Raw genomic sequence first — 26,245 nt, 5'->3', positions numbered from 1 at the left:
GGTTCCTTGCCAGCAGCAAGACACTCTTGTCCAGCTGGCTAAATAGAAGTATTTCAGAGCTCAAATTTAATAACAGGCACCGAGAGCTTTCACTCTCAGGACCTCGAACATCTCACCTGCAAAAACTCCCTGACATTAGATCCCAGGACACGCAAGATGGTATCGTAGCCAGACTCCTGGCAGAAGACGAAAAACATCTTCCCAAACATCTGCAGGATTTCGCCAGCATTGAGGTCTGTTTTGTAGATGAAAAAGAAAGAACAGGCAGAAGACTCTCAATAAGAAGAATAAGCACAAGTGTATATGGAAATGATATAAAATATCGACAATTATTGTACAGTGTGAACATAGAATCTCTGACCAACGAACTAATATGAAATCTTAGAAGACTATGCTAATGAGTTAATGGTGCAACTCACACTATTAGGGATATAACCATTTTTCTCAATTTATATACTAACACACGTATGTTTAATAGTTTTTATTAGGTATTTAGTGTATTGTTTCTTTTAAAAACATTTATTCAAATCAAGGACACAGCATTCGTAAAATGACATTATGAAGCTTCGTGACCAGACTTTGATGCCCAAGGTCCACGTGGTTGAAAGAACTGATTCTCAAGTTCTCCTCTGACCCCCATACACGTGATGTGGTACATAAATATCTGTCTATCGTGCACACATGTGCACGAGCACGAGCAAGCACACAACCTCCCTCCCCCCACCCACACAAAATAAAAGTAGTAAGATCCCTTGTTGCAAAATAACTTTTCTTTATAGAAATATGAATATTTAACTACTTCTTACACAGAGTATAAATCCTAATATCCTGCTTTTTCTTAGAAAGGGATCATTAATATTTCATGAAATTTATGTAGGTACCTTTCTTATGAATTTTGACTAACATCTGACTCAACGTGAGTATGTGAGTATAATTATTTATTCAATGAATCGTTTACTGAGAAGATAGACCTTTTATTTTTATTAATATAAGTAATTCTAGGGAAACCACTTATTCATAAATCTTAGTAGGAAGCCGATCTCACATATCTTCAGTGAAAATTCCTTAACGGTGTGAGGAGGCTGGACAAATGGAGTCTTTGGCAAAGTGCCTGTCTTACAAGTGTGATAACCTGCACATGGATCTCCAGTGCTTATATAGTAGCCAGATACAGTGGCTCCGGCACTGGTGGGTTGGAGACAGGTGGATCAATGGAGCTTGGTGGCCAACCAGCCATCCAGTCAAACTGTGAATTCCAGGTTCAGTGGGAGACCCTATCCTGGAAAGGAAGATGAAGTGACTGCCCAAAATGTGAAGCATGAAGTCTAGTCCAAATAGATACATCTACAAAATTACTACCTAAGGCTCAGGGGTCACTTCAGAAGAGGGACCAGAAGGGCTGCAAGATCCAGAGGAATAAGAGTTTGCTGTGAGATTATCTTTCCTCAATATGTCAGAAGCTACACTGACAAAGTCTCACCATCATACCTGCCTAAAGAGAACAGGAGTAGAGCAAGAACAACACCATTGGACATGTTAATGTGGATGGCTGGGGGAAGCGCCTGAGAGTTCAGCCCAGGACAAGGAAGTACAGGCAACCAAGAATGCAGAGATCAGAAGATACAGTGTGTTCCACAGAAGAGCACACCAATAGATTATTTAATAACAAATTATCAACCTTGAAAACACGGACTTACAAGCAACATTATATGGGCTGAGCAGGTTGTGCTCATGTAATGAAGAATAAATATATTATATATATTCCTAAATATATACATAAATGATAAACAAAAATGAGGCCATGGGTTAGAAGAAGAGAGGATGGAGTATATGTTGGAAGGCCTAGAGAAAGGAGATGCAATGGAGAAATGAAAAATTATAATTTCAAAAACTTCTTAATATATAAAAATAAGAACAATTGACAAAAACACCTGAAACTGTCTTCTGGTCTCTCATGTGCACATGCATCCAAACACACATGCTGTTCTGTATATGCATATACATACAATCACAAATACCTTTCACATAAAAATAAATTAAAAAGTATATTAATAGTATGAACATATTAACAGTTTTAACTGACTTTGATAATATAAGATATCATCATCCCTCAAATTTGCCTTAATTTATTATTAAATTGAAAATGTGTGGGTTTTTTTTTTCTTTAGCTCTACTCTGGACCCAAACAGATATTTCAGTTTTGCACATTTGAAAATCAATATTTTAAAAATTTACTCTATGTGTTTTTTCATAACTGCTATGTGTTTTTCTTTTTATTAATCATCTAGTAGTTTTGTTTCTAATTCCTAAATTCTGCAAAGTAGAGCTAAGATTTCATCCTCTTCTGTGCAGACAGCAGTTGAAGTATATATAGTCCTCTGAAACATTAGTGCTCAGAATGGCTTTACTCCATGAAACCTGTTTGAATTGGTTTTTTTTTCAGCCATGAGTCTTATCTGTGAACTTCATCTGTCAGTGGATTGCCTCTCTCTTTTTGCCAGTGCTTCACATAGCTTATTACTATAACACATTTGAAGAATAATGTTTCCTGCACACTACATTTGAGTGCTTACTCTTCGGGATGCTGAAGTATTGGCAGTAGTTGTTTGTTTGTTTGTTTGTTTTTCCCTCCAATGCAAGACCTTGTACAGGGATAGGGAAGGGGTGGGGGGCAGGAGATTTCCACTTTCGATGTTCTGTTTACCCAACAGCTTATGCTGTAAAGGTAGGATTTAGCATAGCCACAGCCTAGCATCATCCATCAACCCCTCACGACTGTACAGTGAAAACTTGCATGATACACTGTGGTCTTGGAGCACACATTCCTTTATGGTCCTATGTGTAGCTAACACAGAGCAGGAAAGTTGTTTTCAACCTACTGAGGACTTTGCTTGCAGCAGCCACCAGGTCATATGTTTTGGAATCATCGTATATTATTCTGACAAGAAACTGGCCTTCTTCATCCAGTTGCGCCTCTTTTCTGAAAGAAAATGGAAGAGTGATAGAGAGCAAAGTTGAAATAAGAGCATCTGTCAAAATCATGATAGTGTTTATTTCTGAAACAGGATTTGTGGAGGCAAAATTGCTTAAGACGACGCTGTGTACCTAACAACCCAGTGACTTCAGAGGAATTGCCACATGCTTCTGCCCAAATTAAAACAATACATGCAATACATTTTAGTACTCTCATGAATAACAGACTGCAATGTAGTTATGTTTAAACTGGGAAATAGTAAATATTTATTGACTCTCTATAGGTGTGAGGCACTGTACTGGGAACTGGAGATGCAGACTTTAGCCAAACAAACCGGAATCCTCTTATTTTGGAACAAATACACTCTAGGGGGAGCGGCATGTTCGGCTGAGAAGGCAGGGAGTGGATCAAGAGAGCCAGCAGGGTGTGTGAGCAAGGACTTCCATTTAGGTGACTGTTTGGGTAGATAGCACAGCCTGCTGAAACTGGCCTGAGGGAGGGTAGAGTCTCTGCATGACAAGGAGGTTTCTGGCCTGAATAACAGTCATCAGTAGCTGACTGGAAAAGGCTGTGTGATGGTCTGGGGTGGGAGTAAGAGTTATGTTTTAAACCCATCCAGTTAGAGAAGCTGAGTGGATTGGTCAGTCTTCTCATATATCTTTCACAGATTAAACACAGCAGCTCAAACCATGCACAGTTCGTGCAAGGAAATGCTGCTTATCATTTCTGAACAGCCATCAGGAGTCTATTTATTGTGATCAGATTTGGATTGTTTTTCTTAAGGAAGTGTCCAAGCCGTGGAGAAAACCATCCTTCAAACAGTGCTGGGTGGAGAAAGCGCTGACTAGTTCCCAGACAGCTGTCTCCACGTGAGACACAATGGACAACTTTGCTCCATTCGCACACAATGTTGGAGAGCTCTCTCTGCCTCAACCCACCTCCCTTGAACTCCTGTACCCAGACACTGGCACAGTGACATTTTCAAGGTGTACCCCAGGCACTCTTCCCTCAGGAGCTGTTCTGTCACAGCTGCTGCTCTCTGTTTATTCAAGGGAAATCTCCCCAGTTGAGTCGTCTCATATGCATGACTTAGCATGGGAACATTTGCAAAGACTTTCTATGTCCTTCAGAGCATATAATTTATGATCTTGCTGTAATTATGCATAGCTGGGAAGTTGTCCTCCTAATAGTCACAAGGCCCTGAATCCCATTCCCTGTACCAAGAAAACACAATTTCAGAGCTCAGAATTTATTAGTTGGGTGAAGTTAAGCAAGTCACATATATAAAATGAGCATGAAAACCTAGCTTTCCTAAAATGAGAAGCTGAATGTAACTGGCTTCCCATGACAATAATGACACAAAGCCATGTGACTTTATGACCAAAGCCATTAAAGCAGTCTATATTTATTAAGATAGAGCTTCACATACTTGCATTCTCAGTTATTGACCTATATGTCAAGTGTGACCTTATTCTACATTCCAAGCATACATAACTGTCAAGTGAAAGGAACATAGTTCTCCAAAGAGCTTATATCTTCTTAATATCATACATCGCAACACTATGGAAAAACGCCAAACATTGATGTACAGATGCATACTCTTTGATAATGCAGTGATTCAAGTTAGGTGCTCTTATTGCTTATTATAAGAATTCATAAGGCACAGGGAAGAAAAAACTAAAAATGAAATAACAAGCTTCCTTTAGCCTGAAAAAACTACTTTCAGTACTATATCAAGTTGTTCACACTTGAATATGTAATGCTTTTCAAGGCAGCTAGTTTCAATGTCATCTTTGATGGCTTTCTTTTCCGTTCAACAAATTACTCTTGGATACCACGACTGAACAAATTTGCACTGTTCAAATACATTAAAGTCTTGTTAGTGAGGTACAGTGCTTTTATTTTCTTCAATAAGTATAAAGAGCAACATTACAAGGACTATATTTGTGTGTTTATAGAGAAACAGAATAAATTCCTAGGAATGGAATTGGCTGTTTTGAAGGCCACGACTATGTCAATTTTGTTATTTTTCCAATTTTCTTCTTATTGTGAACCAACTCTAATGTCCACATGGAAATTTAGTGACATCTGACATAAAATATGCATAAATGTTAATCAAGTCTACAACAAAATATATGCTAATTCATTATAGTCAGCATGTTCTATTCTTTGAAATGAATTAAATCCAATCATATAATTTTTCATAATAAACTTAGTTTCTATAAAACACCCACCAATCCATGGTAACCCTTAAATGAGTGAGAAGCATCCACACTCCATATGTAGAAAACAGAGAAGCAGCCTTTTCCAGAGAGATCAGCTAACTACCAACCAGACCCACATCCTCTCTGTTTATTGAAACAAGCTCCTTTATCTCTTAAGCATTCCTTCCTAAAATGATCCTCGGTCAGGCTCCCTGGAGGAGCTAAAAACAGAGTAAGCAGAGTACAGACCAGGAAGCGTCTTCTTGTGGAAATGTCGTGCTGAATTCCATTGAATTATTCAGACACTTAGAACTCTTATTTGCATTTATCTCTGAAGCCCTGGGGAATAGCCAGTTGCTTGTTTTCTTTTTTATTCCCTGCCCCAGATGTGTTTCCACACATATTCCAGGCCTTTCAGGCTCTAGCTCTTTTTCACAGCATCTTGATATGTCAATAAAGAAAACTATGAAAGATACCAGCCCTCACTGACTGGTATTGCAATTGTAGAAAGAAGCAATATGTAAAAAGTGTTAAATTCCATACTACATTATAGCATGGCATATGCTTGGAGACAAGAACACAAGGTAGACAGAATAAGAATGGGGGAAGAAAGAGATAGCAGTGAGATTCCGCATTCCACACAGTGGCACTGGGGTCTTCAGGGTTGATGTGCCATTTGGCGTGTGAAGAGATGCAGTTGCTGTCTGCCATCATCCACCCATCCTGCTGGAACCAATACTTTCCTCTACCCAGCCCATCCATCATCTCCTGTATTCAGGGGAAACACTAACTAGAGAATCACAGACCCCCCCCCAAATGTGGTTGGATAACAGATTAACCTGAGCAGGAACAGGCATGCATAATGATGAAGGGGAGGCAGGCAGTACCCCCTGCAGCCGCTGCTGGAAATGTCTTGTCAGTGTTCAGCACCTCTCCTACATTCCTCACAGATTCCTATTGTATCAGGCTTCCTGCTGCCTAAAGCCTTAGTTGCCATGTGGTACACAGAAGTGATTAACACCTCCACCCTCAGTGCTCTTCATAATGGACCCCCCCCAACACCCTCAGTCAGTGCTCTTCATGACAGACCCACCATATTACTTGGTAGAAACTTTAATGGCTCTCCTGCTTCCATTTCTGCTAAAGATTCTCTCTCCTTAGTTTGGGAGAATTTTTCCTCCTTCAGTTGCTACTGACTGAAATCAGAGAAAGTGACCAGAAAATAAAAGAAAATTTAGGAAGCAAGTTAGTGGATAGATTATATAAGCAACATACATAATTCAAGTTACAGAGCTTTCAAGTTCTTCATCTCTTACTTGCTTGCCCCATAACATTTATACTTTTAAAAGCTAATACTGAATACACATCTCTCTATCTACTACATATACCATTTCTAATAATTTAACATTTTTTTATATGTAGCATTTCCTTGGAGCTTGACTTACCCAGATCCATGTTCTCTCACCATCTTTCTAGACTCAATTTTTCAAAATCATCTTAGCATCAACTTTACTCAGTTTCTGCATCATGTGAAGCAGCCATGGGCTTCTCCGGGATTCATAATTCGAAATTTTCTCTAACATTAAATATTTTTAACATACTTTTAATTTATTTTGCTTATCTCATTTGGTTTTCTTTTATTTTTTTTTTCTAAATAATGAGTCAGAAGTCTTTCTGCACAGCCTGTGCAAAATAAAGAACTACAGCTCTCCTGTATGTCGCTGGGCTAGTCTGAGGGCATCCTGAGGTTTCATCCCATGTCTTTTGCAGAGCATAATGCACACACGCTCATGCAGTTACCACCGGGATGGGACTGTTAGCACAACCAGTCTCTATTTCACACAGAGCTACAGCAGTTGAAGAAGCAAACTGTGAAGGCCACAGGGGAGGGAGAAAGAATGTCCAGGGGAGGAGGTAAGAGGAGAAGCAAGGCAAAGAGGAGGCAGAGGAAACGTGCAGGGAAGAGGCAAGAGGTGCAATGACCAACTCAGAAGTCTCCATTCTGCATAAAAGAAAGCAAGTGTGCACTTTATTGATTTGCCAGTAAAACTTATGAATTGTAAATGGTAAAAGCAAGAACTCTTCTTTTATGTGACTTAGAATAGTGATTAAATTTTCAGATGGGAACAAAATAATAACAGAATCATATGTTCACTGCCACAGTAATGCATTATAGATAGGTGCCATATTTGCCCTAGAACAATTCATTTTCAGCTCACTCCTGCTGATTGATAGTAGTTGCAATGTAAGCCCATTTTTCATATCTACTAGTTACCTCCAAAAAATGGGTAGTGGGTAGTTTTATCAGAATGGTGTTCGGTGGGTTGGCTGAAATACTTGCCTGCTAAATATATGCATGCACACTTTAAAACAAGGGAAGGGATTATTACTCAAATATACTTTCCATAAATTTCTACACACTGTACTATAAAAGCGAGCTGTCCAATACAACTGAACAAGAACATACTTCATGTTTCATAGTAAGAATATTTTATATGTCTTTAAAAAATCAGATATATAACGTGTCCAAAATGGTCAAGCACCATTTCTCAAGTTCTGTTTCAGGAGCTTCCTCTTGATGTTGTGTATGAACAACAAAATGATTGACTCCACATCCTACCCTTAGCTGCTGCTACTGTTCAGTTGCCCAGCAAGTGGACTCCAGGCACAGTCTGTGCCTTTAGGTAAAGGTGCTTCCCACAGAGGTCTCAAAACAAAGGTGAGCTCCAACCAATTCCACACTTGACAGACCATCCAACATCCCCAAGTACTACTGATCCTGGAGCCTTCCTGGTGCACACAGATTTAGTCTGTATCATAAATTCTAGGAATGCCCAGAAGAGAGGGAGGGAAGTATATTAAACACTGAGCTGTATCTAGTCATTATGAAAATTAAAATGTTCCATTAGAAGCCACAGACAATAATCATAGGCCCCATTGAAGCTGCATGTGGATTTTTTTTTTTATTTGTAAGTAGCAGGGAAAATAACTGCCATATTTTCATGATCTAATTACAAGGATTTTAATGAGTCTCTGAATGCCCGTGGTGAGATTCCAGTGTAAAGAATTTCGCCAAAGGAGTGACAGACCCTTTACGTCTAGAGTCACATTCCATTTCATACCTTAATTGAAGGTGGTTTTCCATAAGTCAACCTGTCATTCATCCATGCTTCAATAAATGACAAATGGGTCTCAATTTTAAGCAAAATAATGCCATCATTCTTGGCATATTGGGAGCAGAGACTGTTGTGGTTGTTCTCACAGTGACTATCCTGACATGGGAGATGCATCACAGCGGTGGCTGCCACTCTGAAAGCCACTCACATATATCTTAAATCAGGGCTTTCTACAGTCTTATCAAACAGATGAATCCACCTCACCATCAACCCTGCTTGGGGAGCACTCGATGTCATAGTTCCCCTCAAAGCAAGCAATCTGTTCAAAATTTAGAAGAGTTTGCTTTTCTTCAACACAATTGATGGTTGGTAATTAAAAACACCTTCCAAACATTGTAATCACACTCATTGTACATATTCCAGAACATTCAAGGGAAGCAAATAGGAATACAGAAGACACGAGCCCACATGTAGATGGTTAGAGTCCTGGCTAAATCAGTCCATGCTGGAAAGCAGAGTTCAGGTTCTCGTTGGGAGAAAACCCATGCGGGGATAATTAGCAGTCTGTCACAGTTCTTACTCTGTGAATAGCTATGTGTTTAAGGAGGTTGTTTAATGTTCCCTCTTCTCTCATTTGTAATGTGACAATAAGGAATGAATATGACAATTTAGGGATGTTATGAGTGGGAAGCATTGGGGCACGGTAGATCCACATATAAATATAATAATCAATATAAATGAGATAGAGCATTCAACATGGAATGGCATTATCTCAAACCTAACTGCAGCCTGACATGTATTTCTCTACAGTCCAGCTTTGACCAACATCCTAAAAATTAAGGATCTAGATACACACACACACACACACACGTACACACACACATGTACACACACACACACGTACACACACACACGTACACACACATGTACACACACACATACACACACACATGTACACATACACATGTACACACACACGTACACACACAGACACGATAAATATGTGTTACTCACATGTTCTCTATTTTATTCAATTAATACTGTAAAACAATTCATAGACATATGTATGTATCATTTTCATGGAGAAAGAGAGAAATAGAGACAGGTGGAGGAAAGGGTTTTCTCTAAGAATAGTAAAAAGGCCAGATCCTAGTGAGGTGGGTCAGATATTAAATGAATCATTTCAAGCATAATTATCAACAAACTCATGTACTAGGAAGGGAAGGTACAATGCTGGACATATAAGATGGTTCCTTTAACAGCACTCACTGTGCTATATCAAAGCTGAGAAGGAGATATTTACGGAACCAAGAGGGGATATGGAAAAAAGGAGCCATAACTGGGACCATGTGTTTCAAACTCTAAACCTCAGCATGATTGAGTAGCTGAGATCAGTCCGCAATGAGAGATGCTCAGGATAAATGGGATAATGCATATTGACCTTAGCCTCAATTGCACTGTCATACTTAGATCTTACCATCTTTGACATAGTTTATGAAGAAAAAAAAGTCTTATATTTTTCTAGATACAAGTAATAATAACAGCAGTATTCTCCTACTGTTTCTTCTTCAGTGCTTAAAGAAGCAAAACAGTGAACACAAAAGCCTCAAGACTTCAAGTCTGCACTGTCGCTAGGGAACTGAACTGGAGAGATTCTTCTTTATAGTACTCATTTCCTTAAGTGTGCTTTCCTGTAGACATCTGCGTAGCATCAACCCCTAACTATCACCTTCCAACATGTTAGACAGAAACATTTGCCAGGTCCCTGATTCTAGAGAAAAAAAATGGAATACAAAGGACATCGCTCTTGCAAACAGCAGCCATGTTTAGTTAATGTTTGCTGCCATCAAATCTTGACTTAGAAAGAAATCAAGGGCTTTCTGGTTTCTCTTATAGTCCTCATTGCAATGTACAAAACCACACCAAGCTAATATGGTTCTGGTATACATTTAACACACAAAAAAAGAAGAATATGGGGCAATGAATACTTCCCAAGACCAGCCAGAGGGTTGCTGCAGATCATAAAAACAAACCAATCAAAACAACGCTATGGTCTGCCTTACCATACAAGAACCATGTTGTTTCCAAAGTGTCAGTTCAGACAGCTCACCAGCAGCTGTGTGAGGTGGTTCACAATGAGGTGTTCAGTTCCCTAGCATCAAGCAAATATACATCCTGTGTCTTCCTCTGGCTTTCATGTTAACTTGGAAGAATTTCCTACAGAAAAATGTCTCGATCCTAACCCAGAGCTTATTTATATTTTTATATAAATTTCTTTATATCATCTGTTTAATTTTTTCCATGGGTTGTTTTGAGTAATAAAATAAATATGTTGTATTTATATTAGATAACTTCTCTTTGGAAAATACTTGTAGGAACATGAAGCATGGTATCAGAGGAGTGGTCCCTTCCTACACATAACGCTCTTGACAGACAGTCATTTAATTTCTTCAAAATGCCACTTCATAGTGGAAGAAAGAAACACAACAATGGCAAACACACTGAGCTTGAAAGTCATTTCCTTCTTCCAATGGATATTACAGGGCTCAGCTGAAAATACATACAGAGGAAACAACTCTAGAAGGCGTAAATACCTTTTTAATATGAAGTGTTACCCATATTTAAAAACACATAGGCTTTTTCCTACTTGAATTGTGGTATAGAGATATGTAGAAATAGAACTCATTCCATCACGAATGTGAAAAAGCAGAAGGGATGAGGGGCTGGTGAGTGGCTTAAAGAATCGCAATGTAGATGGTATAGTGAAACAATCATTTTCTAACAATCTGTACAATGTGGAGGATGAGCCCATGATAGACATGGCAAGAGGGTTGTTTTAGAGTAGGGCAAGAGAAGATGATAAGGATCAAGGGGAAAGAAGAAAGGCCAGGAGATAATTCAAAACCAATTAGAGCAGTCAGTGCATGAATGGGATGAGAGAAATGAGAAATGACCTGAGGCCTTACACCAGAGGGTAGGAAACACTTAGGTGGAAACAGCATGCTGACACAACTGTTCTTAGTGTTTTGTTTGGGTGTGAAGTGCTAAAAGCAAGCTCTCTAGCATCCATTCACACCCCTAGACCCAGTCTGCCTTTACTCAAAAGGAGCTTCTCATCTTTCAGGTGTGCTGTGGAAGAAAGATGTTGAAAAGCCCAGTTACCAGGGAGAATTGGAAAACAATAGACACTGTTTCTTCTGAAGCTATTTAAGAACCACATTAAGCATTTTTCAGACAATATTGTATGTACTGCAGCAACCTAACACATTAATTTTTTTCCACATATAACTGAGACTTGGAAAGTTTAGGCAGGTTAGAGAGTCATGTAACTTTCTTTTCTTTCTTTCTTTTTTTTTTTTTAAGAATTCTTGTTTGGACCCTAATATTCATTCCTGATTAGCAAACTATGCTACATATATGAGTTTCAAAGAGGAAGATCAGTACATGCTATCTCACAGTCATTTCCTTATTTGAGTGACAGAGAAATTTTATAAAAAATGAGTAAGACTAAAAATATCCTCATATCGCAGACTTTTCAAGACAAGAATGACATCATTTGCTTTTCTACCCTCAGTGCCTGAAGTACTAAACTATGTTCACTAAAGATAAACTTGACAATAGACGAAAGAGAAGGAGGACTAATGAATTAAATATGTAGCAAATTGACAAAAGCCCTACAAAACATATGGACAGTGACTGATAGCAAATTGACAACAGAATCTAGTAATTCACAAAGCGATTACATTATTATAGAACTTACTGTTTTCATGCCAGCATTTACATCTAACTGCTTATCTCTAGTTTCTCAGAAAAATCAGGCACAAAGTAACCAATGCTTTGTCCTGCTTACCTGTAGGCAAAGAAGTGGTTTTCTGAAAGGGATGCATGTGTGTGTGTGTGTGTGTGTGTGTGTGTGAGTGTGTGTATGTGAGTATGTGTGTGTATGTGTGAGTGTGTGTGTATGTGTGAGTGTGTGTGTATGTGTGTGGTGTGTGTGTGTGTGTGTGTGTGCGTGTATGAGTGTGTGTGTATGTGTGTGTGGTGTGTGTGTGCATGTGTGTGTGAGTGTGTGTGTGTGTGTGTGAGTGTGTGTGTGCATGTGTGTGCGTGTGAGTGTGTGTATATGTGTGTGTATGTGTGTGTGTGGTGTTTTGGTATTGGATCCTACCACTGAGCTACATCTTCAGCTGTCACTTGTTTTCAATAGACTTTTAACCTTCTTAGAATTTCCAGCCTTTTGAATCCAGCTTTAGAATCCATATAAATTCCAAGGTAGGCAGAGAATCTCAGAGCTCACTGACACAATACAATTACCACATCAACCAGGGCTGACACCCGGATAATAGAGAGAGACCTATCAAGCCTTTAGATTGTATCTTAATATGCATAAAGTCTGATTACATTTTCTAAATGGATGATAGATATTTTTATCTCATCACTTGGGAATCATGGCTTCTTAGGAGGATCATCTGAAGCTTCAAAATGTGCAAAGCAAGATCTGAGGCAACTTCTTGCCCTCTTATGTTATTGTGTAGATCAAAAGTGGGTGGGGATGCTGGATCCAGATGTTGCCTAGTATAAGAGCTTACCGTGTTTACATGTTTATACTGTGGCATTTGAGTAGTTATGCATATACATCCACAATGCCTGGCCTCGAGACTTGGGCACAGACACTAAATCTTTTCTGTCTTTCTTTTTAAGAGAAGGTTCCTGAGCGATTTTTCTTTTTCCTGAGAAGAAGAGACAACATGCTTGTGAAGTGGTGATGCTGTTGGTCATAGTCTGTGCAGACCCTGAGTTTACAAGGAGATATTTTCTGCTCTTAGTCATCTAGAATTTTCTGTCTGGAACCTGACACTTAGAGTTTTATTTGTCATTTAATGTTTTGCTTCCTTTCTCATAAAGAATGAATGCCCACTTCTTACTAAACTTCAAAAATATTACAAAACATCCTATAGCTATTTATAGTTTTTCACAAATCATAAAGGAAGAAAAAAAAAGGTTGGTTCTTATTGGGGGGGGAAAGGATAAAAAGTTCTCTCATATATTGTTTTCCATAAGAAGTTAAAACGGAAAGCATCTTGGGCCAATAGCTGCAGAAGTGCTCTGGGCTGGGCTGGAAGGGGAGGAGACACCTTCATGACAGCAGCCTTAGCAGTTACATCTCCCTCACCCTCAGTGAGCATCTGCTGATTAGGCAAACGCTCTTCCCGGAGGCATTCAACAACCTGTTGGGAAACTAGGCAGGGTAGCAAGGAAAAGTTTTAATCCTCTAGATCCAGAGACCCAAGCCAGACTCCCCAGCAATATACAAAACTGCACCCATGCCAACAATAAAAGATGCCTTCCTAAAAAGAGAAAACAAGCAACCAGGTAGCCAGCACTGGTTCTATTCCTCTATTACAAGGGCACTGTCCTTGCAAGTAATTGCAGAGGAAACCCCCCATGTGACCTGGCTCATAATTATTAGCATTCTATCAACCTAAGAATCGTGCTCAGTGGTACTTCTTTTCGTGGTGAGTGCACGTGATTGTGGTCCAGACACATGAGAGGCAAGGACAGGAAGACTGTTGTAAGAACAAGGCTAGCCTCATCTGCATGGTAATTTCCACACATCCAAAGCTACATAACAAGAACCTGTCTCATCTCCTCTCTCTGTCTCTATCTCTGTCTCTCCCTCCCTCCCTCTGTGTGTGTATGTGTATATATGTATGTATATATGTATGTATGTACATGTATGTATTACTTGAAGTAACCTGTATTATTTTCTGCCACCATTTGAAAGTTATCAATAGAATGTATTTATTTTTAGATTATAATCCCCATGAACAAATCCCTTGACAATTTAATTTTAAAGATAAACATGTTGGTATTCTTTAAATCCTAAACATATCTGTTTCTATAGTTCATCCATCATGAACTTTGGGGATTTCCGTTTTAAAGATGAGAGGTTAATGTCTGGGGGATGTGGATGTTGCCTTTGTGCAGTCACAGAGTGGCTTACAGACATCCCCATGCTTGGTGGCCCTGGAAGGGCTTGTTCTCAGTGTCTGCCTTTCCTATACTGTCTCCAGAGAAAATGACAATTCTGAAGGAAAGAATAAAGTCGAAAGAAAACTGCAACCACAAAGCAGCCTTCCTTCTTAGAATTTAGTTTGATAAAATGGCAACTTCCACATCCTGACCTCTTTTTTATCGGATGCAGCAGTGCCCTGTGGATAATACAAGTGTGGATAACACGGATGGCTTATGGAACGTGAATTAAAGCTCAAACACAAGAGAGCTGGAGGGAGATGTTGGGTTTTAACACTTAAATTATAGACCTGGTCATTTCTATGGAAACAGATACACACAGAAAATCACCATCCTCTTACTACATAATAAGGCATGTTGAAATTGATTGCTTATAAAAATGTGCTGAGAAAAATAGCAAGGACGAATGTGCATCGGTGGGTGCAGGAACTCAACAAATAATAGACACCTGTTCCCCTCTGTCCTTCTCTAATCCCCACCAACGCTACCCAGACAGAACGTGGTAATTCCAGTCTGTGACTGTACTATAGTTGGTAGTGGCACTCAGATATTCAGGAGTTAAATCCAAGTTTCAACAAGAGAGAGGGGGAAAGATAAGTCTGTTAGATTGCAATGCTCCGCTAGGCTTGATGACGCATTTCTCTAAAACCTGCACTAGGAGAGGACAGAAGATTGGCAGTTCCAGGACAGCCTACGCTGTGTGTAGGGAGATCCCGTCTCAAAAATATAAAGGCCAGACATGCAGCTCAGTGGCATCGTGTTTGCCTCTCAGGGATAAGGTTCTGGCTTCAATCCCCAATAAACCTCCTCCTTAGACCTACAGAAAGCTTAAGAGATGCCCTGGTCCTTAAAATCTCAGATAAGTGTATTTTCTCGTCTTATCTGAGTACCAGACTCAAAGCTCTACAGAAACTAGGATGCCCTGCTAGGGTTGCCAAAAGAAAATACAGCAAAGCAAGGGTGATTTGGGCAAGTTAAAGGGAAAATGTCCCTTTATTAAATATGGGTTTCTCATGACTTACTGGAGAAATAATCTTTGAGTGCACTATAGCATAACCAAATGATTTAACCATATTATGTGTACCTGGTTTGTAAATCGCAAAAGAAAGCGAATCTTCTGTTCATTTCCTGCCTCTGGTCCCAAGACCTTGCAGAGGCCCAGGGAGCCCCCAGGTCCCTTTGCATGGGAGCTAACCAATCCTCTGAACCTGGCCTGGGAGTCACAGTGCTCTGCCTGTCTGGGTGTTCCCACGCTCAGTCGGGTGAAGAGGCCGCAGCGACCCCAAGGGGCTTGATTAGGCGGCCACGCCCCGGCCTACCCTCCTCTCCTGGTCCGGGCTTCGGAGCGTGGGAGCGGAGACCGGAGGATGCGCACCACGACCCTGCTGGGAGCAGCCAGAGAAGCGGGCGCGGGCGCGATGCCAACGCGCGGCCCTGGGAGCGGGGCTGTTCACTTACTTGATGTCTTCCCACACCTCGGGACCGTAATTGCGGATCACCAGCAGCTCCAGGGCATGGTTCACGAAACCGTACTGAAGGGCAGAGAGAGACCCCGCGGTTAAGGACCCGCGTCTTGCAACCCTGTCTTCCACCCGGTGCCTCTGACCTGTCATTCGCCTTCAGGCTACGTTTTCGGGGTACCCTATTCTAAAAGGGGGGGCTCTGCGGGATCTTTGAATTCTCGTCCTCCCTTTCCCCTCCCCCATCTTCTTACCCCTGCTCACCTGTCACCGTGGTGCAACAGGGGTAGCTCAGGAACCTGAGCCCTGAGCCTCCCACACAACCCTGCCCGTTGAACCCAGAATCCCCTGAAGTTGGAGGCTGGGGTTGAGTGGTGGGGACCCAACCAGACCCAGAGACTCGGAGCTCTCCAGCAGATCATATGTCCCCACCTCCCACCAAAGGCGCTGTTCCTCGCGGCCCTCCGCTCTGTGTGCCCTGGGGCTTGTTTCTGCATCTCAGCCAGCTCTCTAGCCAGTCAAGGTCCACCCGCTCAGGTGTGATGTTCCACTGACCATCCTGACAGCACTCACCATGGTGTCCGCGCCCGGAGCCTAGGAAGCAGCTTCCAGGCAAGAGTACCGCGGAAGGGACCCAGACAGCGACTACAGCGGCGACAGTGCTCCCAGACCAGCGCGGAGCTGAAGCTAGGGCATCAGTCTCGGCCAACTCTGATTGCCACTCTTCTCAGCCAATGATGAGTGGAGCCGCAGGAGGCTGGGCGCTGTTTCTTCCCATATTTTAGCCAATCAGAGACAGAGGAGGGAATTCAGATGGGCTCAGAGCTACTGTGCTCAAACATTTTCCCGCCCCAGTCTGGTGACAAGTCATTTCTTTTGAGGCCTTAAGGCAGATAGAGCAGAACCAGCTGTACTCCTTCCAGCATGGATGGGGTATTGTCATTGTCATCCTAGTACATCTGTTCTAATGTCCTAGGACTTGGGCGTGTGTGTGTGTGTGTGTGTGTGTGTGTGTGTGTGTGTGTGCGCCCCCAGTGTTGATTAGTATCATCATGTTTTCTGTAATTATACACATAAACATTTCCTCTGCTGCTTTACCTAGCAACAGCTGGCAGACATAGCTAATCCTACAAAATTAACATTTTTACTTTTAGTCAATGAAGTTAATAATCAAGTGCACAAACTAAGATGTTCTGTAATATACAAGAGGTTTAGCAACTGCATTAGACTTTTTGTCATTGAGACAAAATACCTGACATTAACCAGCAGAATTCATTTTTTTCCTATGGTTTTTATAGGTCCATCTTTTTTTTTTTTTTTTTTTTTTTGTCTCCGTTGCTTTGGGGCATGTGGAACAGCCCAACTCCATGATGGGGCCGAGGCTGTTTAGTTCATTACAGAGACACACAGGTGGGCCCGGCAGAGGCTACAGTTCCCAAGGACACCCACAGTGGTCTACTTACAAACTCCTAAAAGGCTTCCAGAAGTTTCCAAAATGGTGTTTCCCAGCTGGGGAATATGCTCTCAGGTACCTTCTTGGAGGATAGATACTTCATGTGTCTTCTTGGAGGATAGATACTTCATGTGTCTTCTTGGAGGATAGATACTTCATGTGTCTTCTTGGAGGATAGATACTTCATGTGTCTTCTTGGAGGATAGATACTTCATGTGTCTTCTTGGAGGATAGATACTTCATGTGCAAACATAATTGTGAGCAAAACGTTAAGCCATCTTGTTTGTCTGTGAACTTTACAGGAAAGGCCATATTACAACCCAGGAGTTAGAATTCCAGAAGTTTTAGATTTGTCTTGTGTTTCTGTTTTGTCTGTTTGTCTGTCTGTCCATCGGTCCATCCATCCACCCATCCATCCATCCACCCATCCATCCAAGGGCCCACTACAAATGTGTGAACATTTCATTCCTCTCCAGTATGTCTTTCTCCCTCCCTCCCTCCCTCCCTCCCTCCCTCCCTCTCTCTCTCTCTTTCTTCCTTCCTTCCTTCCTTCCTCCCTTCCTCCCTTCCTCTCTCTCTCTCTCTCTCTCTCTCTCTCTCTCTCTCTCTCTCTCTCTCTCTCTCTCTCTTTCTTTCTTACTTTCAAGTTGTCCCTTCTGTAAGTATTGGTTTCTCACTCTAAAGACAGTAGACATATTCACTGTGTCTCCTCAAGAAAAGTTTTCTATTCTACACAAGACCTCCTGAACCTTTTGATTCCACAATTGTTGTATATATATATGCTACCTTTATCTGTTCTCCTATGACAAGCAGAACAGAGTACCTGCACTGTCTCTGTGGGCATTGTGCAGTGGTATGTGCCCTACACTAGGCTTAGACAGAAAGGGGGGAGAGAAATGCATTTCTTTAGGCATGAAAAACACTGAAAATTCACTTGGAAAAGATGTGAGGGGAGCATTCAGACTCTCCTTCCTTCTTTATACCCTCCTTCCTTTCCTCCATCTCCTGTGTCTATCTCTCTAATTTGAATGTCCTTTCTCATTTTTAATTCAATTGTCTTTTGCACTTATTGTCTCTGTCAGCACATACTTCTACTTGTAAATGGCTTAAGCTGTTTGTTTTCTGGCCCCTCCCTCTCCCTCCCCCCCCCCCCCACTCTCTCTCTGAATCTATAGGCACATTTTGTTCACTAACCCTTTACTAATTTTTATTCCATTCACAAGATACCACAAAGCATATGATTCTGAGAACCAAGAGAGTTCTCAACAGCCATACAGAGCCTCAAAAGGGTGACCACACTTGTGTGATCACCAACCTCAGTGACACTACTGTTGACTGAGGAGCACAGAAGCAAGACTATGAAGTGACTTATTTACTCCCAGAATGTCTTACTCTCAGAAACATTATGCTGCATCCTTCTCTGTAAGTTCCAAGCTGAGGAGAATCAGTTAAAGGGGGATGGGGGAGGTAGGAACTTAGGAATGGACTTGGATGACCTCAAAGTCAACTCTGTTTGCTGATCAGGCTGTTGGATCGAAATAAACAGGAAGTAAAGAGTGGCTTTTAGGAATGTCAGCTGAAGGGGCTCATATTTTCAGCTAATAGAAACAATTTTTGGGAGGTTTAAAAATTGATAATAATGAGATTTATAAAAATAATTTTATGGTGGAGGGGTTCTGCCCCACTCTAGCCAGAATAAAAGACACAGTATCTTAGTTATCGTTTTATTGCTGTGAAGAGACACCATGACCAAGACAACTCTTAAAATGACAACATTTAATTGGGGCTGACATGTAGGTTCAGAGTTCCAGTCCATTATCCTAAAGGTGGGAGCATGGCAGTGTCCAGGCATACACGGGGCAGTAGGAGCTGAGAATTCTATCTCTTTATCTGAGGGCAACTTGGAGAAGATTGGCTTCCAGGCAGCTAGATTGAGGGTTTTAAAGCCCAAGCCCACAGTGGCACATCAGCTACAACAAGGCTGCACCTCCAAATAGGGCCACTCTATCGGCTAGGCATACTCAAGCCTCTACACACAGAAATCCAGTGTTTTTATTAACGAACTGTAAGCCTAAACTGCGCAGAGTGTGAGCTACTCTATCCTATATCCCAGCTATCTGCCCTATGTTACTTGCCAAGTGAGTCTTGCTCTGTTGGCTCTGCTCTATGTATATCCTCGGGGAGATTTTCTATTGGCCACATCCTCATGGTCTATCCTGCCTCACTGCCACCTCCTCCTTCCCTTCCCTTTTCCCTTCTCTTCATGGTTCCAAGCTGAGATTCTGTCCCCCACTCAATCTCAAATTCCACCTTCCTCTTTCTCATGCCCAGTCATAGGCTCTAGCCTATTTCTTATCCAATCAGAGATTACTGGGGAGCATTCTTTATAGCACATTGGTCAATACAATGCCCATGTCCAGACTGCAACCTGATCTTGAGGTACAGAATTCAGCATCTGAATTCAAAGTGCACAAGACCAACCCTAATGGGGACTATTGTGTGCAAGGCTTTTCAAATCAATATGAGAGTCCTAAGCCTTCTAGAGAGCATAGGAGCCGGGTGTGGTGGCCCACGCCTTTAATCCCAGCACTCGGGAGGCAGTACCCTCAGACCTGTGCATGTGCTTTACGAATGATAACGCTTTTCTCTTTTTTTCCTGTAATGCAATCAGGGTTTGAAGAGCAGCATGTTGTCATTTGAACCAGTTCTTATAGGATGACTTGCTTCAATCCAGATGCTTCTTTAACTGGTAAAGTTCAAAACCAAATTATTATTATTTCTTTGAGCTCCTGGTACCAGCACTACATAGGTATGCAATATTCATATCTCTTCTTATAAATCATGCTAAAATTCACCCAAAACTTAATGCAAGGATTTCAGGATGCTTTGAACAAAGAGGAATTCTGATTCAAAATGATAGCTTCCCATGTGGTTTTATATAAAAGGAAAATAAAAATCAAATTACTTATTTTCTTAAAGAAGAAAGAACACATGTATAGTACTATTAGCGGGGTCCAAAATGGGACCAAAATGCCTGGATGAGTCATGGGCCCTAGTATTATTACTCTGCTAAATAAAAACAGATTTAAAACATTTTTGAATGACTTCTTGCAATATCTCTCAACCATCATCAGAAAAACTTTTCGTGTAGTAGATGGTGAATAACATGGAGGGAGAAGCATGATGGATCAGCAAACAAAGAGTAAGAGTCTGGGGAATGCTCAGCCCTAAATGGGCTACATCATCATCACATACCCTTGCCCCACAGCTCAAGAGACCTTGAGGAAACTTTGCTTGGGTTTAGCACAGGCTCATGTTTAACTAGCTTTCTTATACAGCCCAGTACTACTCGCTGAGGGAATTGCACTTTCCAGAGTGGGCATGGATCTCCTAAATCAATTAAAATCAAGACAACCTCTCTTGAACATGTCCATTGGTGATTCTGATATGAACAATACCCCAATTGAGACTCTATTCTGTGGTAAGTAGGCTCTATCTATTAGACACTGAAGCTAACCAGAACAATCAGTTGGTCATCTTTCTTGACAATTCATGGATGATCAAAAGAAAAATTGTTCTGAAAAATTTTCCTAAGTATCAAGCATTTAGTTATTGATTGTATGCCATTAATTAGTAATTGATTAAGCAAATGGCCACAAACTAAAGAACACCATTTTTTTGTCAAAACTTGAAAGGAGATCCTGAATCTTCTAAGTCCATTTGTATAGTTCCTTGTAAATTCCACTTTTTTCAAAAAAATCTTTATTACATAATTTAGAACTACTTTGCTGCCTGTCAGTTGGCTGTCCATATTTAATGATGCCCTCACCCTCAACCATCATCTGGTGATGCCTAATCACCTGGCCAGTCTTTAAGAAGTCTGATGTCAGCAGTTTCATTGAAATGAGACAGAATTGTATTGAATACAACCAATAGCGTTCTTCCAAAGAATGCCCTTTGAACAAGAAGTCATTTAGAACTCATCCTAAAAGATTGTTAGTTGTGAATTTTGGTATCGCTATATTATAGTTCCTCTATATGCCAAAGGATATCTAACTGCAAAATGGGAAGAGAAAACCCTAGACAACATGATGCTCAGTTAAAAGCAAATTTTGCTCCTAAAAATTCTCACAGGTGACAAAGTGACAGTATCCATCACCTCCTCTTGTATATACCAGGTAAATGTTATTTTACTTTTCTCACCTCATACCAGGGGGGTAAGACTGGCATGTGAATAAAGTAATCTAGTGACACACTGGAGAGCACGGACTCAAACACAGGCTTCTTTCCTTACAGTAAGCTGTCCTTTGTATGTTAGGATCAACAGCCAGTGTTTGTTACTGTACCCACATGGCTATAAGGAGTTCAGAAGGGAATTAACTGCAATTGTCTATGTAAGTTTGAGGGATTCATGGTCAACTCTCTATGCTTCACTTAATGTCTCTAAAAATTAGGGCTCTGTAAATGGGATTCTTATATCCATTTTTTTCATGGTGTTCTTGAGATGAAGTAGCATATATGAAAGGATTGTGTATGTGGTATAATAATGTACATCTGATGTTCTCTTTTATCATACCACTGACTGAATTCATTGGCTATTAAACATTCTCCGTGTGAGAGAAATTCATGAAGGAGACAAGAGAATGATATTCACAGAAGCCCTGCTCTTTGCAACTGTGCACCTTACGAAACACTAATTTCCTCTTCTAACATAAGGAAATCAAAGGTATTCAATGTAACAATATTTTAAAGGACATATAGTGCTTTACATGTAGCAAACTCTTATCCATCAGGAGCTTTATACCCCATTTAAGTATTGTGTTTGTTAAAAATACAAATAATTCTTATTCACATATGTTCCATTTGAGTTAAAACAATGTGCTTAAATCTCATACCAGCATTACAGAGCACATAAGCCAGATTCTTCGTCCGTTCCCTTATTCTCGCTGGAGCTCAAGAAGCAGTAGCCAATGTCAACAGAACAAAGTGGGCCCAGATGTGTGTTATTCCATTAATCCATGTGAAACAAAGTTAGTCCACTCTGGGGTCTGTCTTAATTCATTATCTTCTAAATTAAATGTATTCAGCTTGTGGTACTGCTCTTATTTATTTTGTCTTTGGAATTGATTTCTTTCAGTTTTATTCTTGCCAAGAGACTATTTAAAATGCCCATGAATAATTGATCTTTAAGAGCAGACTCACTCTTTAGGTGTCCTGTGGAAGTCAGTGGTTTCTTCCATCTGAATGAACATTAAAATTGACTTCCAGGAAGAAAAGAGTTACTCACATGTAAAAACAGCAGAGTTGACAGAACTGAGTCACCAGTACTGAGCTAGCACTTATAGGAGACAGAATAAGATCCTATCTTGTCAAAAGTCTATACCCTCATCTCCACAGCCTATGAAGTTATCAAATGACACAGTAATAGGCAGGTAGAAAATGTGATTATTTCAAGAACACTGATATGGGGACATTTCTCTGAAGTATTGGAACTGAATCAAAATTTCAAAAGGGAATTTAAAGTAAAAGGTAGGAACAATAGTTTGAAGAGGCTGTGAACCAACAGGCACAAGTGATGTCTAGATGCTGCAAGGAGTTGATTACCTCTAGAAATTCCCCCTAAAAGTAGCCTAGATGACACCTTGATTTTAGGAAGTCTGGTCTGTAGAATTACAAAATGAAAATTCCTGTGGTCATAAGCCACCAAAGAGAGTATGCATGGGCTGAATGTGCATACCCCTCTAAAATTTATCTATTAAACCCGGGAGAGCCAATATGATGTTATGAAGAGATGAAGAGAAAAGCATGGAAGCAGGGCTTGTGAAATGTGACAAGAGTTTACAGAAGATGAGAGGGGCTAAGCTTTTCTCCACTGTGTGAGAGAGATACGTGAACAAGCAGGTATATTTATTTCTTTTCTGTTGCTGTGATGAAATTTAATTGAGATAATTTATAGAAGCAAGAATTTATGTGAGCTTATTTTTGCAGAGAGAGAGAGAGAGAGTCCATAATGGTGGGAGAAGCATAGCAGACAGCAACTGGAACAACAAGCTGAGAGTTCATAACTTCAATTATAAACTTGAAGAATGAACTGAAAGTGGGGCAAGGCTATCACCTCTCTAAGCCTTCTCTCAGGAATGTACTTCCTCCAGCAAGAGTTCACTACTCTATATCCTTTCCAAACAGATCTACCAATCACGGAATCAGATGTTCAAAAAATATATAATGGTTATTTCCTAAACCAGCAGCACATTGGATCAGGACACAGGGCCCTCACCAGGAATTAAATTTGCTGTCACTATGGTCTTGGATTTCCAGCCTCAGGACTGGCGAGCAATAAGGTGTTGGTAAATTATGTCTTCAGGATGTCTAACAGCAGCCCAAGCTTACTAAAACCCTAAGATCGGTGTCCAGATTATATTTCCAGTTAAATATTACAGATTGTCAATATCAGCAGAACTTCTTCATACATAACTCTTAGGACTATATCAAATTCCTATTCTCTTATTGGCCTTGTGTTTTGTTGAAGAAACAACCTCATTATTATTAGAAGTCACTTCTCTACCAGAGAAACAAGTTTTCTTATTTTTTCAAAAGTTTGTCTCTCCAGAATGCTCAGAGAATTTTTTTTGTGGCTTTTTCATCATAGTTCTACATAGTAATAGACGGAAATAAACTATGGCTGAGTTAAACAAAAAGAGCACAGAACAGAGTAAAACAACATTATTACATAGCTTATAAAACTTTAAAATAGACTAAAAAGTTGGTGACAGAAGCATAAACTGTACATAAATTATACTTACCTTAATAAAAGTATTATAAAAAAAAGAAACCATCAGGTCAGTGTGATGTATGGATTACAACAGTCTGAAGGAATTATATATAGAGATTTTTTTTTAAATCCAGCAACATGTCTGCTCAAAGTGAATCCCATCTAAAGACCGACTATGTCTGTATGATCTGTGTGGAATGCAGACATGCCACAGACCTTTACTTTCTCTGACTGAAATACAGACACACCCTTCGTATACACCTTTAAGGTAAAGTTGGCAGCCAAATTTGAAAGTGACAGCTAAGTGAGGAGCAGACAAAGTGACAAACCAGAGAAAGACTTGACAAAATGAGTCAAAGATAGGATATGCCCAGCTCTCAAAATGACAGACAGGAAAGAGAGAGTACTTAAGGACTAGTGAGGGACATCTGGGTCCTTTCCAGTTTCTGGCTATTATAAATAAGGCTGCTATGAACATAGTGGAGCACGTGTCCTTCTTACCGGTTGGAACATCTTCTGGATATATGCCCAGGAAAGATATTGTGGGATCCTCAGGTAGTACTATGTCCAATTTTCTGAGGAACCACCAGACTGATTTCCAGAGTGGTTGTACAAGCTTGCAATCCCACCAACAATGGAGGAGTGTTCCTCTTTCTCCACATCCTCGCCAGCATCTGCTGTCACCTGAATTTTTGATCTTAGCCATTCTGACTGGTGTGAGGTGGAATCTCAGGGTTGTTTTGATTTGCATTTCCCTATGATTAAGGATGCTGAACATTTTTTCAGGTGCTTCTCAGCCATTCAGTATTCCTCAGGTGAGAATTCTTTGTTTAGCTCTGATCCCCATTTTTAATGGGCTTATTTGATTTTCTGGAGTCCACCTTCTTGAGTTCTTTATATATATTGGATATCAGTTCCCTATCTGATTTAGGGTAGGTAAAGATCCTTTCCCAATCTGTTGGTGGCCTCTTTGTCTTATTGACGGTGTCTTTTGCCTTACAGATGCTTTGTAATTTTATGAAGTCCCATTTGTTGATTCTCGATCTTACAGCACAAGCCATTGCTGTTCTATTCAGAAATTTCCCCCCTGTGCCCATATCTTGGAGGCTTTTCCACACTTTCTCCTCTCTAAGTTTCACTGTCTCTGGTTTTATGTGGAGTTCCTTGATGCACTTAGATTTTACACTTTGGAGTACTACTCAGCTATTAAAAAGGGTGAATTTATGAAATTTCTAGGCAAATGGATGGACCTCAAGGGCATCATCTTGAGTGAGGTCACCCAATCACAAAAGAACTCACATGATATGTACTCACTGATAAGTGGATATTAGTCCAGAAACTTAGAATACCCAAAATACAAGATACAATTTGCAAAACACATGAAACTCAAGAAGAATGAAGACCAAAGTGTGAACACTTCGCCCCTTCTTAGAATTGGGACAAACACCCATGGAAGGAGTTACAGAGACAAAGTTTGGAGCTGTGACGAAAGGATGGACCATCTAGCGACTGTCATACCCGGGTATTCATCCCATAATCAGCCTCCAAACACTGACACCATTGCATACACCTTCAAGATTTTTCTGAAAGGACCCTGCTATAGCTGTCTCTTGTGAGGCTATGCCAGGGCCTTGCAAACACAGAAGTGGATGCTCACAGTCAGCTATTGGATGGATCACAGGGCTCCCAGTGGAGAAGCTAGAGAAAGTACCCAAGGAGCTAAAGGGGTCTGCAGCCCTATAGGTGGAACAACATTATGAACTAACCAGTACCCCTGGAGCTCATGTCTCTAGCTGCATATGTATCAGAAGATGGCCTAGTTGGCCATCATTGGGAAGAGAGGCCCCTTGGTCTTGCAAACTTTATATGCCCCAGTACAGGGGAACACCAGGGCCAAGAAGTAGGAGTGGGTGGGTAGGGGAGTGGGGGAGTATGGGGGACTTTTGGGATAGCATTGGAAATGTAAATGAAGATAAATAAATAATAAATAAATAATAAAAATGGAGTAGTGAGGGAGACTACAGTGGAGTTCAGTTCAGTTTCATTTAGTTCAGTTAATAATGGTTGAGTTTAGAGCAGTTCAATTCATGAAGATCAGAGGCAATCTTTCCAAGTTGGGCAATTCAGTCAGAAACCAAGAGAAGCCAGTTTGAATCAGTTGGAGAGGAGTTTGAACCAAAACATTTGAGTTGAACCAGCCTACCAGAATTCTGAAAGCTAGAAAGGGTGTGTT

At 40.6% G+C, this 26,245-nt stretch overlaps 1 protein-coding gene across 1 annotated transcript in view; it reads right to left on the bottom strand.

Annotated features, from left to right (window-relative positions):
* The window catches only part of Gucy1b1 (guanylate cyclase 1 soluble subunit beta 1), a 42,939-nt gene extending 26,453 nt beyond the window's left edge, over nt 1-16,486 (bottom strand). The window contains exons 1-4 of the mRNA XM_021158183.2: nt 16,361-16,486; nt 15,786-15,859; nt 2,880-2,980; nt 117-235 (exon numbers count right to left, since the gene is read on the bottom strand). Coding sequence (XP_021013842.1) covers nt 117-235; nt 2,880-2,980; nt 15,786-15,859; nt 16,361-16,363 — 297 coding nt within the window. The 5' untranslated portion in view covers nt 16,364-16,486. The remainder of the gene's footprint in view (nt 1-116; nt 236-2,879; nt 2,981-15,785; nt 15,860-16,360) is intronic.
* Between the last annotated feature and the right edge of the window lie 9,759 nt (nt 16,487-26,245).

Source organism: Mus caroli, unplaced genomic scaffold (assembly GCF_978045245.1).
Source record: "Mus caroli unplaced genomic scaffold, Mus_caroli_1 scaffold_3, whole genome shotgun sequence".
Taxonomy (NCBI): domain Eukaryota; kingdom Metazoa; phylum Chordata; class Mammalia; order Rodentia; family Muridae; genus Mus; species Mus caroli.
This window is presented reverse-complemented; position numbering and strand designations above follow the sequence as displayed.